We start from the raw sequence: 15,152 nt of genomic DNA, 5'->3' as shown, positions 1-15,152 counted from the left end.
TAACTAGAATCTAAATTATAGAATGACGGAAACAGAAAACAAAGAGCGAAACTGGAATTTAGTTCTCAAGCTGTCCAAAAAAAAAAAAGAAATTGAAGATACATTGTCCATTGTTGAAAAAAAATTACTGGTCAGTAATCAGCCGTTCGGCGAAGCTTCCATTTGATGTCGAAACAGAAGCGTTGCACCGTTGCAGCGTTGCGGCCGTCATGTCAACTTTGCAAATGCATCTCGTGATTCTACCAATTGTTAGCAATTAGTAACTCTCCAGTTATTTTTGTACACCACGGAGCTCAAAATCGCTTTTAAAATGTTTTTTGTGCAATTTGTAGAAGTGTACAACGCGCTCGTGGAATGCTTCTTGTTTTGACGCCATTTTGAGCAAAACTTGGCAAGCATCAGCAAAACAAAAAATACTAGCAGAAAGAGGAGAGAAAGAGCTAACACATATACATTCTCATTTCTCTCTGAGCTCGTTTGTTGTTTTGCATAGGGGCCTCGAAAAAAATCCAAAATTTTAGTTGTCACTCGTTAGTCCGCTGAAATAGAGCGAAATTGATGACATAGGAACACTTCCCGTACACAAAAATACTCGAATGCTATTTTTTTTTTTGATTCAGCAGTTTTTAAGTCATTCTTATTATATACATTCTAATACTAGCTGTGGGTACCCCATTTTACTCGAACCCTTCAACAGCACATCTGTTAGTGTAATGGAAATTCTTATGATGCAAGACTTTTTTCCTCATTTGAACGTCGGCACCCTTCTTTAGCCTCTCAGCTACTTGTAGATCTATTTTCTTTTTTGAAATGACTATAAATAAAGAGAAATAAAACTTCCCGTCATGTGAATAGCCACTCCACCCCCATTCTTTCCAGATCCTCTTCTTGTCTCTCAACCACTTATATATACATGTGGGAATTCCCATATTGCAAGACAAATTATGACCCTTTTCTTTACCTGGGCCTCGTACAAATTGTTTCTTTATTTGGACCTCCCCCAAAAGGGAACACCACCATTTACATTTCAATCGAAAGTTATGGGCAAATGCTGAAAGGTGGCCCAACCACACCGACATTCCCCTACTCCTACTATTATACTACCTACAAATGAGGTGAAGTAAATTAACCAAGAAAAGTGCGCTTGATTACCGACAGGTTCAAACTAGTACCTACTCGCACAATCGCCTCTGCATTTCGGTAAAATAATGTTACCCATTCTGATCCCTGCCTCTTGTTGTCCTTTCAGCTCGAAATAGAATGTTCCTGGATGCGTGAATCGGTTGTGGACTGGATCTTCCAGGGCCCAGTATGTGTGGTGCTCATCATCAATCTCGTTTTTCTGATACGAATCATGTGGGTAAGTGTGAAAAATATGGATAGCTTTTCTGGTCGTAAAAGGCCCGTTCTCGGGCAATAATGACCGTAATAAAACGTGATTTACCGGATGGATTGTTTGACACAACTATGTGCTTAGCTGTTCCAATTCCATCCTCTAATTGTGGATTAGCTAATAAAAGCAAAGCTCTAATAACCCTGCTAATCTTTTGCCCCTTGCAGGTACTAATCACGAAGCTACGATCGGCAAACACGGCCGAGTCGCGGCAATATCGCAAAGCATCGAAGGCACTGCTGGTGCTGATTCCGCTGCTGGGCATCACGTACCTAGTGGTGCTGGCAGCACCCGCTGAGGGGGTTGTGAGTGACATTTTCGCCATCGCCCGGGCTCTGCTACTAAGCACGCAGGTAAGGTGAAACACTCAACGCCGCGCCGTGATTGAAAATGTTTTCAAAAAGATTAAAATTAATGAAGTTTGCGCTGAGTCGATGAGCAAGCGATATTCTAAGGCAGTTCTCTCAACTTAGAATTGACCTCGAACTTTAACAGGTTATGCATATAGAAATGAAGGAGATAAATTATGCAAATTACCATAACTGAAGCCTAATATAGGTGTAATCATAGTCGAATTTACATATGCTAGTTGTTTACCGTCTCTTTCTACTCAGCAGTAAAATTCAAAAAAAACTAAGGCAACAAATTAACATAGCATACAAACGGCAATGTTCGCACACTGCACGGAAAAATGTCAATTACACCCGGTAGGCTACAATCTCATCGTTAAGCTTCATAATTTTCATAACAGTATAGGCATAAGACTGCCGTTGAAAGGTGAAAAGTTTTCTCCCCCCAGAGGTTACAGCTCAAAGAATGTTAAACCAAGCGGGAAAGTTGAACTTTGAAGGGCCACCTTGTTGATTGCTAGCATCGTTGAAAGGAAATGACTACCATCGTGTCACTCGGCTACTTAGCCAACAATGACTCTTATGAATTCAAAATGATGATGTCATTATTTTCTTATTAGCCACTTGAGGTAATTCGATAAAATATGCTTTTTCCTAGTTCAAGACTCCGCGGAATGTATTCGTTTGAAACACTGTTCCAGATATTTTGTTATGTAAAAAAAATATTTAAATCAACCTTAAAAACGCTTTTTTCGAGTGCATTTTCTTTTTAGCGAGTGTCATGTACAGATAAGAACATTTCGCATTCAACACAAAGCTGGTGGCAATAACGTATCTACAGTCAATAAATCACAAACTCAATAAAATGACAAACCTTGCCCCCGGACCTCTTGTAAAGAAAATAACAACCCACCACCACGGCTCGTAATTCACAATCTGCCTTTCTATCTTCCGCAGGGTTTCTCGGTTTCGCTGTTCTACTGCTTCCTAAACTCAGAGGTCCGGCTGGCCCTGCGGCATCGGCTGGAACGCTGGCGGGACGAACGGAACATCCGGCTGGGTCAGATCCGCCAGCGAAGTCGCCGGTAAGTAAGTGTTTCCGTTCCGATTACTCAGCATGGATTGGCTTTACGGGCGAACGATAACCGGTAGCTACTCGAGAACCAATTTGAGCTGGCTAACCCTGTCGAGTGTCGTTTATTATCCATTTCCCGCCGTAGTTTCTTTTTTCTATGTGCCGGCAATCGACTTGTTCGCAATTCTAACTGAGTTTTGTTTACCGTTGCAGTTGTACCACAACAGTCAGATTATTAAATCTTCGTTATTTATTTTACGAAAAAAATGTTAAATACAAAGCAGTTGCTCAGAATATTATCAAAATACATATAACCAGTTTAAAAAAAAGCAATTTGCAACTTCTAAGTACCACTAAAATAGATTCAAACTTTTGTAAACTTCCATATTTTTAAGTTTGCATTTAACTCTGCTCCCAAGAGGACTGTGGCTGTAGTAAACGTGGTTTCCGCCAGCCGGAAACAATTTACGGGTTTGTTTTTCTCTGGATCTGCTCACTCGCCTCTTTCAATCAATCGAATCGATTTAGCTAAAACTATCCGCTTTGGTACGTAGGTGTCAACTATTCAGGATATGTGGCCGATGAAATTCAATTTACGTTAACGTTAACATCACTATCGGCATTACCGACGCTGCCGTTGCCGCCAGGTAACAAATTGCATCAGGAAATAAGATCAGTTTACAGAACTGAACAGAAACTTATGTCGTTAGAAGTGCGACGCACAGCCTTGGAAGCTTGCCATTTTTATAGCAGTCTAGTGAGCGACATTATAAAATGATCAGGTTTACACTTTCAAATATTCTCTGAAACGTGGCGTTTCCTGGGAGCTTTTTTTCTGGCAAGACATTCCTGCCAAGATTATGTTGAAAAAATAAAATTGGCAAATTATCTAGTTAGTTAGAAGGTCGACTCTCTGGCACCGGAATCAGGCAAAATCCTTCTCGGCCTGAAAGTTCTCCGTTTCAACTATCAGAGCACTCATAGTTTATCATTATATTCTACTCATAGCATGCAAAAGTTGGATTGCAGCCTATTTCCATCTAAATCTCGAACTGATGTTTCTATTGACAACCAATTTTTGTTTTCGTAAACTGTTTCAAGCACAACCATTGATGCAAGCTTATTGTTTTTGCAGGTGCTTGAGTTGTGAGAATCCAGAGGGTTTTCTAACCTGTACTACCACCGTTGAGTGTACAGTTTAGACCGTTTCCCCTAGAGCATGCGGTAAGTGCAGAATTCCATCATTCCAGTGTAGTAGTTGGCAAGTTGTTGACTATCTATTATCATCTATCACCAAACATATCACTCACAGTTTGGCCTAACGTCAATGTGAATCTGACATACACATTTTTCTCAAACAAACAATTGGCTGTTTTAACTATTTTAATACGTTTACATTTTATTAAATTATCCATAGTACTCGTATTGATATTTACCGCATGCTCTAGCACCATTTCAATCATTATCTATCACTCTCAAAACTAGGTTTTGAGCAAATCTGTGAAAAAAAAAAACAAATGAAAGATATAAAATTTTATGAACGGCGTCTACATGATTCTAAAAATATAAATTTTCATTTATTTTCGAAATTTATATTCTAATTTGAAAATTCCAATTACAATAAAGTCATTATTAGCTAAACTTACAAATCGGACATAGTTAAATTCAACAATCTTGAATTCTTAGATTCCTAAATACAGGTATACCTCGATAACACGTACCCTCCATAATACGTACATATTGCGTCGATAGTACGTATCCTCGATAATACGTACATTTTGCATTAATAGTACGTACATTTTCCAGCAACATTTTATCTGTTTCATTCCAAGCTTCACAAAGGGTAAAATCATTGATTTAAAAAAAAAATAAAAATTAATTGCTATATTAAATCAATACCACTAAAATATATATTTATTCAATAGTGTAGGCAAATTTTCAAATTTCATGCAACATTAAGCGTAATACAACATTGTTTCAAAACCTAAAATTATGATTCGATATTCGAAGCTTTAAAGATTCATAAATCATTTTTAGTAAACGAAATAGGGCGCTAAAACCTTGACCAATTGCAGCCTAGCTCCATTAGTTCATCCTCGAGGGTCCGGAGTATCACTTAACCTTTATTAGCAAAGATTAGCGGCTGTAAATAAATCATTAACTATATAGGAAGCGTCTGATACGGAAGGTCCACGCTTTCTTCCTTTCCCTTGATTTCAATTGCTGTACACAGTTTACGGACTGCGTATACCCGTTGATGGAGTTGAGCTAAATAGTCGTAATCCTGTGCACTGTGCATTCGGTGCTACATGGTTAATAAAATCATTGACCGTTTTGAGCTTGGGCATGGATTTGGACTTGGACTTGGACGTGGACTTGGACTTGGACTTGGACTTGGACTTGGACTTGGACTTGGACTTGGACTTGGACTTGGACTTGGACTTGGACTTGGACTTGGACTTGGACTTGGACTTGGACTTGGACTTGGACTTGGACTTGGACTTGGACTTGGACTTGGACTTGGACTTGGACTTGGACTTGGACTTGGACTTGGACTTGGACTTGGACTTGGACTTGGACTTGGACTTGGACTTGGACTTGGACTTGGACTTGGACTTGGACTTGGACTTGGACTTGGACTTGGACTTGGACTTGGACTTGGACTTGGACTTGGACTTGGACTTGGACTTGGACTTGGACTTGGACTTGGACTTGGACTTGGACTTGGACTTGGACTTGGACTTGGACTTGGACTTGGACTTGGACTTGGACTTGGACTTGGACTTGGACTTGGACTTGGACTTGGACTTGGACTTGGACTTGGACTTGGACTTGGACTTGGACTTGGACTTGGACTTGGACTTGGACTTGGACTTGGACTTGGACTTGGACTTGGACTTGGACTTGGACTTGGACTTGGACTTGGACTTGGGCTTGGGCTTGGACTTGGGCTTGGGCTTGGGCTTGGGCTTGGGCTTGGGCTTGAACTTGGACTTGGACTTGAATTTGGACCTGGACCTGGACCTGGAGTTGCACTTGGACTTGGATACATAGCGTTTGAGGTACTTTTAGGTGTTTTGGTCATACATTCCGGTTACCTTTATTATAGTGAAGCTAGATTATTACAGCAAAAAAAGTGTTTTTTGTCGAAATTCTAGAAAATTAGGTTGGGTACCTCCGATTCGCTCTCAATTAGACGCAAGTCGACGCAGGCAGGTTACAGCTAGTTACGGCTCCGTGCCAAAGCAACAATTGCCTTCTCCTAGGTCTGTTTTCAGCTGTTTGATATTTTATGCTGATCATAAACTGTCTTATGTGAACAAAATGTAAAAATCAAAAATATTTGCTAAATCTCTTGTGGATGGTAGGGCAGGCCGGTATTTTTGGCCCATTAAGCGATTGCATCTATTTTTCGGCCAATGACCTAGTTCTAGTGGAAGAACAGGTGGTATTGACGTTCTTTAAATAAAAAGCAGTAGATTACTTACAGTCTTGAGAAAATAGTTATAACACATCAAAATTGTATGTCGCCCAAGTATTTTTGTTTGCGAAAAAAAAGGAAAATTGGCTGAAACATGCTGAAAATATCCTCACGTACCCTAATTTCCACTAACAGTAGAGTAGCTTTCTAGGTAATTGGTAATTTAATGTTGTTTACTTATCGACATCCTCATCATTATCATCATCATAATCAAAATCAACATCATCATCAAAACCACCACCATCACATATTTCTACTATACAAACACCAACAAATTTCTACTATACACGCTTCTAAAACTAAACTGGACAGTATTTCTGTTACCATCTTATGAAGCACGTCGTCGCGAATACAGTCAGCAGAATTGCATTCTCAATTAAACACTTCTGTGTGCTTAGAACTCGAAAAATATTTGTGAAAAATTTGCATAGGACAAATTACACAAAAAATGGATCGGTCAAAAGCATGATGCGTCTTTATAACGAAAATTACAAAGGAATTGACCTCACTATGTCTAGAATCTAAATTAAAAAGCGACTTGGCATGCAAACATTGTAACATCTTATATATAAGAGGCTTGTCTGTAGCCAAAACCAGGTCTCTGACAGGACGTCGCTTTCTACTCTCAGTCAGCTCCCTGGTCGACTGGTCCATTGCTCAACTGTTCGACTGAGCTGCTCGACTGGACTGTTAGATTCGACTGCTCGACTCAACTGCTCGATTGGACAAATCGACTTGACTGAACAGCTCAATTTAACCCTCTAACGGGTAAGACCGTCTGTAGACGGCCTTCACTTTTGGAGCTCCAGAGCCACATACGAAATTTGTCTTGAATTGACAATATGAAAAATGTGTTCAAAACAAATTTCCTGACATTTTGATATTAATATCACAACATTCTGAACATGCGTTCAAAAGTTACCATCTTTCAAAAACAAGAATTCTGAATAATTCTGAAAAAAATTATGATGCGAATATTCTCTTTTTTACTTTTGAAGAAAAATGACATTTAGAACAAACTGTTTGACCTCAAATTTTTTCTATGAGTAGTTTACATGCTTTTTTTCAATTTTGTGTTATTTTTGAACTGAAAAAATATTTGGGTAGAGCGTTAGGCTTGAAAAACTAGAAAAAAAGAAATTGGACTTTTTCATACCTGACGGTTCTCTAGATAAATATTTTTTCATGAAAATCTACACTCGAGCTTCTTTTGAGTGTACTTTCATGATAAAATAGTCATTTGCTTGATCGCATCGTTTTTACGATGTTAACCGTTAGAGGGTGCAACTGCTCGACTAAACTGCTCAACTGGACTACTCGACTCAACTGCTCGACTGGACTGTTCGATTTGATTGCTTGACTTGACAGCTCAATTGAACTGCTCGACTGGAATGCTAGACTAGACAGCTTGGTTTAACTGCTCGATTTCAATGTTCGACTTAACTGCTCGGCTGAACCGCTAGACTCGACTGCTCGACTAGACTGCTTGACTAAATTGTTCGATACGACTGCCCAACTCAACTGCTGGATTTACTTACTCGATTCAAGTGCTCAAAGAGACTACTCGATTCAACTGCTTGACTAAACTGTTCGATTCGACTGCTTGAGTGATCTGCTCGACTGGATTGCTTGACTGGACTGCTTGATCTGACTGTTCGACTCGACTACTCTACCCTACTGTTCAACAGAACTGGTCAATTGAACTGCTTCACTGTACTGCTCGGTTCGACTTGATTCCACTGCTTGACTTAACAACATGATTTGATTGCTCGTGTTAACTGCTCGACTTAACAGCTCGCATCGCTGGCGTGACTGGGCAGCTTAATTCAACTGCTCGATTTGACTGCTTGATTCGACTGCTCTACTCAACTGCTCCACTGAACTGGTCGAATGAACCGCTTGACTAGACTGCTCGATATGACTGCTTGATATGTGTGCTCTACTTGATTACTCGTATTAACTGAAAAATTCGACTGCAGGACTCGCCTGCTCGACTCGATTGCTCATCGCGACGTGCCGCTCATTTGAATCGGTTCGCGGCAGAAAATTGACGGTTCAGAGCCACTCACAAAAGAGCCATTTTCCCCACATATCGGCAGAAGTGGAGATCTTTTTATTTAGTCAAATAAACCCCAATGCGAGCATAAAAACTATTTGTTTCAGTTTCCGGCTATGACTCTTTTATATACAACATCTTAGAGCTATATTATTGTAATCGTAAGATCTTCGCATGCCGTGATGCAAATAAATTTTATATAAAGCTCAAAAAACTAATACCAAGATTAAACATATTCGCAAACACTGGGAAATGGATTGTATTCGCAGTTTTCTTGACAGACATTTATATTCTCCGGATCGTAAGATTCGGACTCATCTAGTTCTAATATAATTACTATTGTATATATTCTGCTTATGCTTGACGTATGAATAAATCTATATGTACATATAAAAATGAATTTCCGTCTGTCTGTATATATGTTCCTTACAGAATACGTTCCTACAGAACCGATTGGCGTGGAAATTTGTATGCAAGGGTTTTTAAGATCGGGAAAGGTTCTTATGATGGTTAGAGACCCCTCCCCCTCTGAGAGGGGGGGGCTCCCATACAAATGAAGCACAAATTTCTGCATAACTCGTTTAGTCAAAATTGCAACTTTTTATCTTAATTACCACATCTAGGAAAATATGTGTACATAAAATTATTTATATGAGAATGCTATGATTTTTAAGAAAAATATGCGATGCGCAGAATTAGGAACAATACGCAGAATTAGGTACGTTTACGGTACTAGTGCCAGATTTGACTCTAGACGATGTTATAAACACGTCATGATGAATATGATAAATGCAATTCATTTTCAAAAAGCAATTATTTTTTGCTGAACGTTCGTTGATATATATCGAATCGATAAATGAAATGACAAATTTCAGGTACCTAATTAGAATCGTGATCATCTATTCCATACTAACGCACGGTGGTCCGATTTTGAAAAAATGCGGACATTAGCAATTGTGTAAAAAAATACGTAATTTTTCAAGGGTGGTGTCTTCGGAGAAGTTTAATAATAAAATATAGCGCATCCTTTAGCACTATTAGGGTGATTTTCTCCAAAAAGTTGCAGAACATATTGAAATAAGCAACTTTGCAACTATCTATCTCTTAACTTTGCTCACAATTTTTTTATTGCTTTCAAGTGTTCTATAAAGTTATTCAGTATGCTAAAGTACAGATTTTACACAGTACACTCTGAGGACTGTTTGTCGCTAAGACGCATATTTAATAAGTTATAAAACATACGAAAAAAAATTCGCGCTATTCAAAAAAAAAATTTCAATTTCGGGCAACTTCGCGCAAACCAGACAACCATTAGGTGAAAGTACTACATTTTGTCTATATAAAAAAATATTTCCATCAGGAATCTCAGAAAAAATCAATTGAAAAATGCGTTATTTTTGTTAAAAAGGATGTCATTGACATTGCCTGCTAGATGTGAAGGTCAACGTGGTCATATTGCGGCTTTGTGCTGCAACACAGCACTGGAAGCACAGGCTACGTGCATCATTCGTTAGCCATTTCCTAACCACTTTCGGTTTTCCCTTAAATGCCTTAGTTTTTATTTTTATAACGTCAATTGTTAGTAGAAAAATAATATTGCGTCCCCATTCCCACTCAGCTCAATGGAGGCGCCTTATGTGTTAGCGAATAGCAATGTTGCGGAGAAAAAGTTACCGAGTCAAAAGATCACAAATAACTGTAAAACTATTTTCAAACATTCATAAAACAATCCTAAGACAAACGTGTCTAATCAAGATTCCTAAATATCTTTATCAATCTTGTTCATTTAGACTTTGTAACCCATGGATTTCCCTGGTTCATCATTAATCATTTACGCAGTTAAAATTAGCAGAGAACATTCGTATTATTTCCGTTTCATGTGGCGGCATATGTGGTAACCGAAGTAATCCATCAAAAAAAATCTTGTTATGCTTCACCGATTAAAGCAGAATGAACTTCTTGCTTCTGTTCCTTGGTACTCTGCCAAGCTTGTCCTTTTCTATTTTTCTTGTTCCAAACGACCTTCTCAAAAACCGGCGCGGCAGCAACAACAATGTAGAACAGTATGAAACAAAATAAATTAGCTCCTCAAAAAATGATGTCATCATAACGCATGTTCCGAATTGAGCTCTCGCCACAAGCTACAACATCCGGTGCTTAGGCTGTGACATACTGTGTGAGCACATAATATTTACGTTCAATTTACTCGGTCGGAACGGCTAAACTACCCCCAGGATGTTGCTTCTTCTGCTGATGCTTAGGTTACCTGCCGACGGTTGGAAAGCTAAACTGACGCATCAGCATAAATGAGAATGCCACCACCCACCGTCACTCTTCTGCTATTCTCCTCGGTTAGGCTAGGCACGAAACAAAGGTAGAAAACAAAATGCAGACATAAAATAACAAGCATTTAGATGGAATAGGACAAGAACCACTCACTCGTTAGTATTCTAAGGTACCCAGCTCTTTTTACGATCCGAACGAAGTTCATATTTCAAACCATCGAAGGGAACGGCACATTTTCCTGCTGGTAATGGAAAACAAAGTCACTGTGAGCTCACTTGTAATTATTTGCATTACTTAGCGAAAAGTCAAAGATTTGCGCCATCTTCTCCTGCGAGCTCGGTTCCGGGATTACTGCGAAAGCAGTCCGTGTTGAATAAAATATGTGCTGAAAGCCGGCATAATAATAGAGATGATTTGCTACTGGTTGTATTTTTAAAACATCATCTACATAATCATGAGAAGTTTTCCGCGAGTGTTTCAGTTACGCGCGCACCGGATGATGCAAATTAGATACTTAACACCAATTGGTATACTTTTTCCATAAATATTTTAGCTTCCGGTGCAATCTTTCTTTGACGCCGCTTAACCCGCTGCAGATTAAAAACAAAACTTCAGAGCTTAATCAAATATGTAATATGTATTGTTAAAAGTCACTTAGCGGTCCTGTTCAATCCATCTCAACTACTACACTTTGTATTTCCATGGCACTGTAGTTCACAGGAGCAGCATTATTGCGCATCGTCCGCTGCTGTTCGTATTATCAAATATTCACTTCTCAACCTTTGAAGACCAGCACTGGAATGTAATATTCCGTGCAATCCTAACCAGCCCGCTGCATACATACATTCGTCGAGCCAGCTAGAGCAACTGCATTTATAGCTTTTCTTTTTTTATCTCTCTGTATCTTGTTACAGATTCACCAACTCCGAAGGCCTCTCGAAGGACTACTCACCCCGCTCTAGAACTGAAAGTTTCCGGTAAAGTAGCATTCAAACACAATGCCCTTTTCAACTTTTTGCTCTATGGATCAGCTACAACAGGCATCATATTGCAATAAAACTACTTGCATTTTTCTCACCTTTTTCTCGCACCATCCGTCATCATCATCATCATCGTCATCATCATCACGCTTCCTAGTATTGTGATTGTACACCACTTACTTACAGCCATATAGCTATTTCCATTGTTTGCAGCAATTGCAGCCGAGCAATTGAATTTTCATGAATCGGAAAAAATCTCATTGATCTGTGCAATTCCTTTTCCACGATAGGATAACCTTTTTGAAATATCATTGTATTCTTGAGCAATGAGCAATGGCGGGATGCTGAGGTATTTCCAATGAATGAGTTGATTGATGCCGGAAAATCGGATTTATTTCTGACTCAATTGTTATAAGTCGTCACAAATGCTATGGTGAGAATAGTACAAGGCAATCTTAAACTCTTTGATTGTTCATAATTACAAAGAATTAATTACCCAGAAAATCGCTTGTTGCGAATTTCGTTTTCAGAGACGAGTCCCTTTCCAACATCACGAGCTGACGCTGCTCAGAATGCTTGAAACTAAATGCTCTCTACCGAAGTGTTGAATTGGACAAGTCAATTTGCGATTGGAATGCAAACTCAACTCAGGCAACTGAAATAGTCGAATGAGCAAACATTCGCAGCCATTCGCTGCAATTGGTCAAAAGCGAAACATCCCCTGTTTGGTGTCTTGAGAATATTTTGAATGAAACGGAATTTTCCATGCAAAGGTGCTATGTACGCTTCTGCTTTTTAATTCTACCCGCGAACGTTTCTAACTTGGCACTAGTTTACGAGTGCTAATAATCCCATTTAATCAATTTGTTCCGTCTAGTTGGATTCGATTTAGGTGAAAGCTATGTTTAAAAGGGCAGAAAATCTAGTAACAGCATTTAAAACAATCCAATCAGGAGTACTATTCTTTCCATACAAGTATATACGGTTTGAAATACGTGATTTTCCAAAGCAAAACAGACTGTATCGTTCCGTGCCGAACCGAGCATCCATTAGCCTGTGTCCGACGCGTGAATTCGCACGAGTGTTCACCAATGTCCATCCCCATTTTCCTGCTATCTGACCGGCAGCTGTTGGCAGTCAAAATATACACGTATCTATTCAGCAAATAGTGCAACCATTGCACACGTATCACGATGAGCGTATGAATTTCAATGAACATTATTGCAGCTATAGCCGGCGCTGATACTGGGTGCACTTTGACACTACAAATATCATTGGATATGAATTTATCGCTGGATTTATAATGGATAATATTGCAAACCCATTTTAATTTGAAACAGTTGACAAGATAACATGATGTTAGGTGGTGCTTCGCAATAAATATTTAGCACACCCTAACACAATTTATTCGAGCATATTTGGAATTCTCTTAAATGGTTGTTCAAATGATTTTATTTCAAGCACTACGAGATTAAACTGTACATTCGTAGCCGCAACAATTCCCAATATCGACTAAGCATCATATTTTGCGTCTCGGAAATATACTGAAATTTCACCCTAGTCAACCAAATAAAATAAATGTGCGGTTTACTCGTAGAGTTCCATACCATTTTTCTAGTATTATTGTGATAGTGTTTTAATCATAGCATTATCTAGCCCGTCCAGTCGTGCATTGAACACGACACATCGTAATTTTCAAAACGTCAAAACGATAAAAAATAACAATTTACGACGCCCGACGAGACCGGCAGCAACACCAGTCAATTGTGGGTCCTCTTGCTGACACAATAACTTTCCCGTAAGCAGCAAGGAATGGGAAATGGAAAAAATATTTTTTTATGATTTTCTATTATCGCACGATTATTTCATCACCTAGTACATTATAGCTTTTACCGCTACCGGCGCCGACCCGGTTATGATTTGTCTTGATTGATGATTCAAATTCGTGGAAAACAATTTGTTCCTGAAATCATTAAGTTTTTTCATAATGGTAGTTTTTACAATCCAGGGACGAGAACGGTAGAAGAAAGTAATGAAACAAAGAGTTGATAGGATCTAACAGATTGAGACCAGGCATGAAGGGGATCGAGCGGAAGATGAGGGGATAAGGGAAGGTCAACGCTGAAACAACGCTTAAGAAGTTGTGTGCCGTAATCTTTTATCCAAGCTGGGGGATTCCATGGATTGAACCAAGCTGTAATCGGAGCATAACAACCGGAATCGAATCCACTCCTCCCACCAGGACATGTGGCTCGCCGGTAGTAATGATTCTTTGGAGATGGACCGAAGCTGAACATTGTACGGAAGGCCACCAACTTTCCAAACGTACCCTAGCTTCGACCAATAGAATTTTTTTGAAGAACATCTAATGAAAGACCTCGTCGTCGCCGTCGTCGTCAGCATTCGTCTCCATTCAACTCATCCACTTGTCGCCAATTTCCCAGGCGTCTCAAAAGTCGCAAACCACTTTTGGTCGCCTGGTCGAGCCATCTTGCCCATATGTTCCTGGATGCCTATGGGGTTGTTGAAGAGAACTGTTTTCGTGACACTATCGTCTGGCATCCTTACGACGTGTCCGGCCTACCATAGCCTGCCGACTTTCACCAGGTGTACAACGGGAATCTTTTCAAGCAGTGACTGTAGCTCGTCTACGCCTGCGCCACTCTCCGCTTTTCGTTTGTACTCCTTCTAATATCATTCGTGGCACTTTCCGCTCGAACACGGCCAGAGTGCGTATGTCCTCTGACAGCAGCGCCTCAGTTTTCAGTCCATAAAGAACAACCAATCTAATTAGGGTTATGTACATTGTCTGCTTCGTATGGCGGTTTATGCTTCTTGATCGTAGCGTTTTGCGAAGGACAAATTAAACCCGATTTCCCGCTTGAATGCTCTGCTGTATCTTACTGATGTTATACTAGCGGTCACCAGCGATCACAAACACACGAACTCATCTACCCGTTCTATTTCGTCGCCGTTAACGGTTACCGTCCGTGGGAGGCATGCGTTTGTTTTCCTTTTTTTTGACTTTGCCTATTTTGGCATTCGCCTCTGAGGGTTTGTTTTCTTTGAGCTTCTTCTTTTCATGTATTTGGTCTTCGACGCATTCATTTTTACCCAACCCTTCTAAACTCCGCTTTCAGTCTGGTGTAGATTGACTGAAGTTTTTGGAGCGTCTTAGTAGAATACGAAACCTAAAAATAAAAATAAGAAAACTTATCCAATTTAATTCTACTATGTGTATTTTATTCAATGACAGATACGTATTTCGCCTACGACTTGCAGGCTTCCTCAGTGTCTGTTTTCGAAAACAGACACTGAGGAAGCCTGCAAGTCGTAGGCGAAATACGTATCTGTCATTGAATAAAATACACATAGTAGAATTAAATTGGATAAGTTTTCTTATTTTTATTTTTAGGCTGGTGTAGATTGCCTCTGCCGTCGCAAAGTTCCTGGCTATGAGTCATCGGCAAAGTCTAGGAGTTGACTACCCTTGGTGAAAATCATGCCTCTCGTTTCGACGCCCGCTCGTCG

The 15,152-nt window shown here is 39.6% G+C and overlaps 1 protein-coding gene across 1 annotated transcript in view; it reads left to right on the top strand.

The window, feature by feature from the left end:
* The window catches only part of LOC128736563 (diuretic hormone receptor-like), an 82,522-nt gene that overhangs the window by 52,714 nt on the left and 14,656 nt on the right, over positions 1-15,152 (top strand). The window contains exons 10-13 of the mRNA XM_053831049.1: positions 1,250-1,360; positions 1,561-1,746; positions 2,701-2,828; positions 11,556-11,618. Of these exons, the coding sequence (XP_053687024.1) occupies positions 1,250-1,360; positions 1,561-1,746; positions 2,701-2,828; positions 11,556-11,618 (488 nt within the window). The remainder of the gene's footprint in view (positions 1-1,249; positions 1,361-1,560; positions 1,747-2,700; positions 2,829-11,555; positions 11,619-15,152) is intronic.

The sequence above is a fragment of the Sabethes cyaneus genome, chromosome 2 (genome assembly GCF_943734655.1).
Source record: "Sabethes cyaneus chromosome 2, idSabCyanKW18_F2, whole genome shotgun sequence".
Lineage (NCBI taxonomy): Eukaryota > Metazoa > Arthropoda > Insecta > Diptera > Culicidae > Sabethes > Sabethes cyaneus.
Note: the sequence above shows the minus strand (reverse complement) of the source record. Positions and strands in the feature narration are given on the sequence as shown.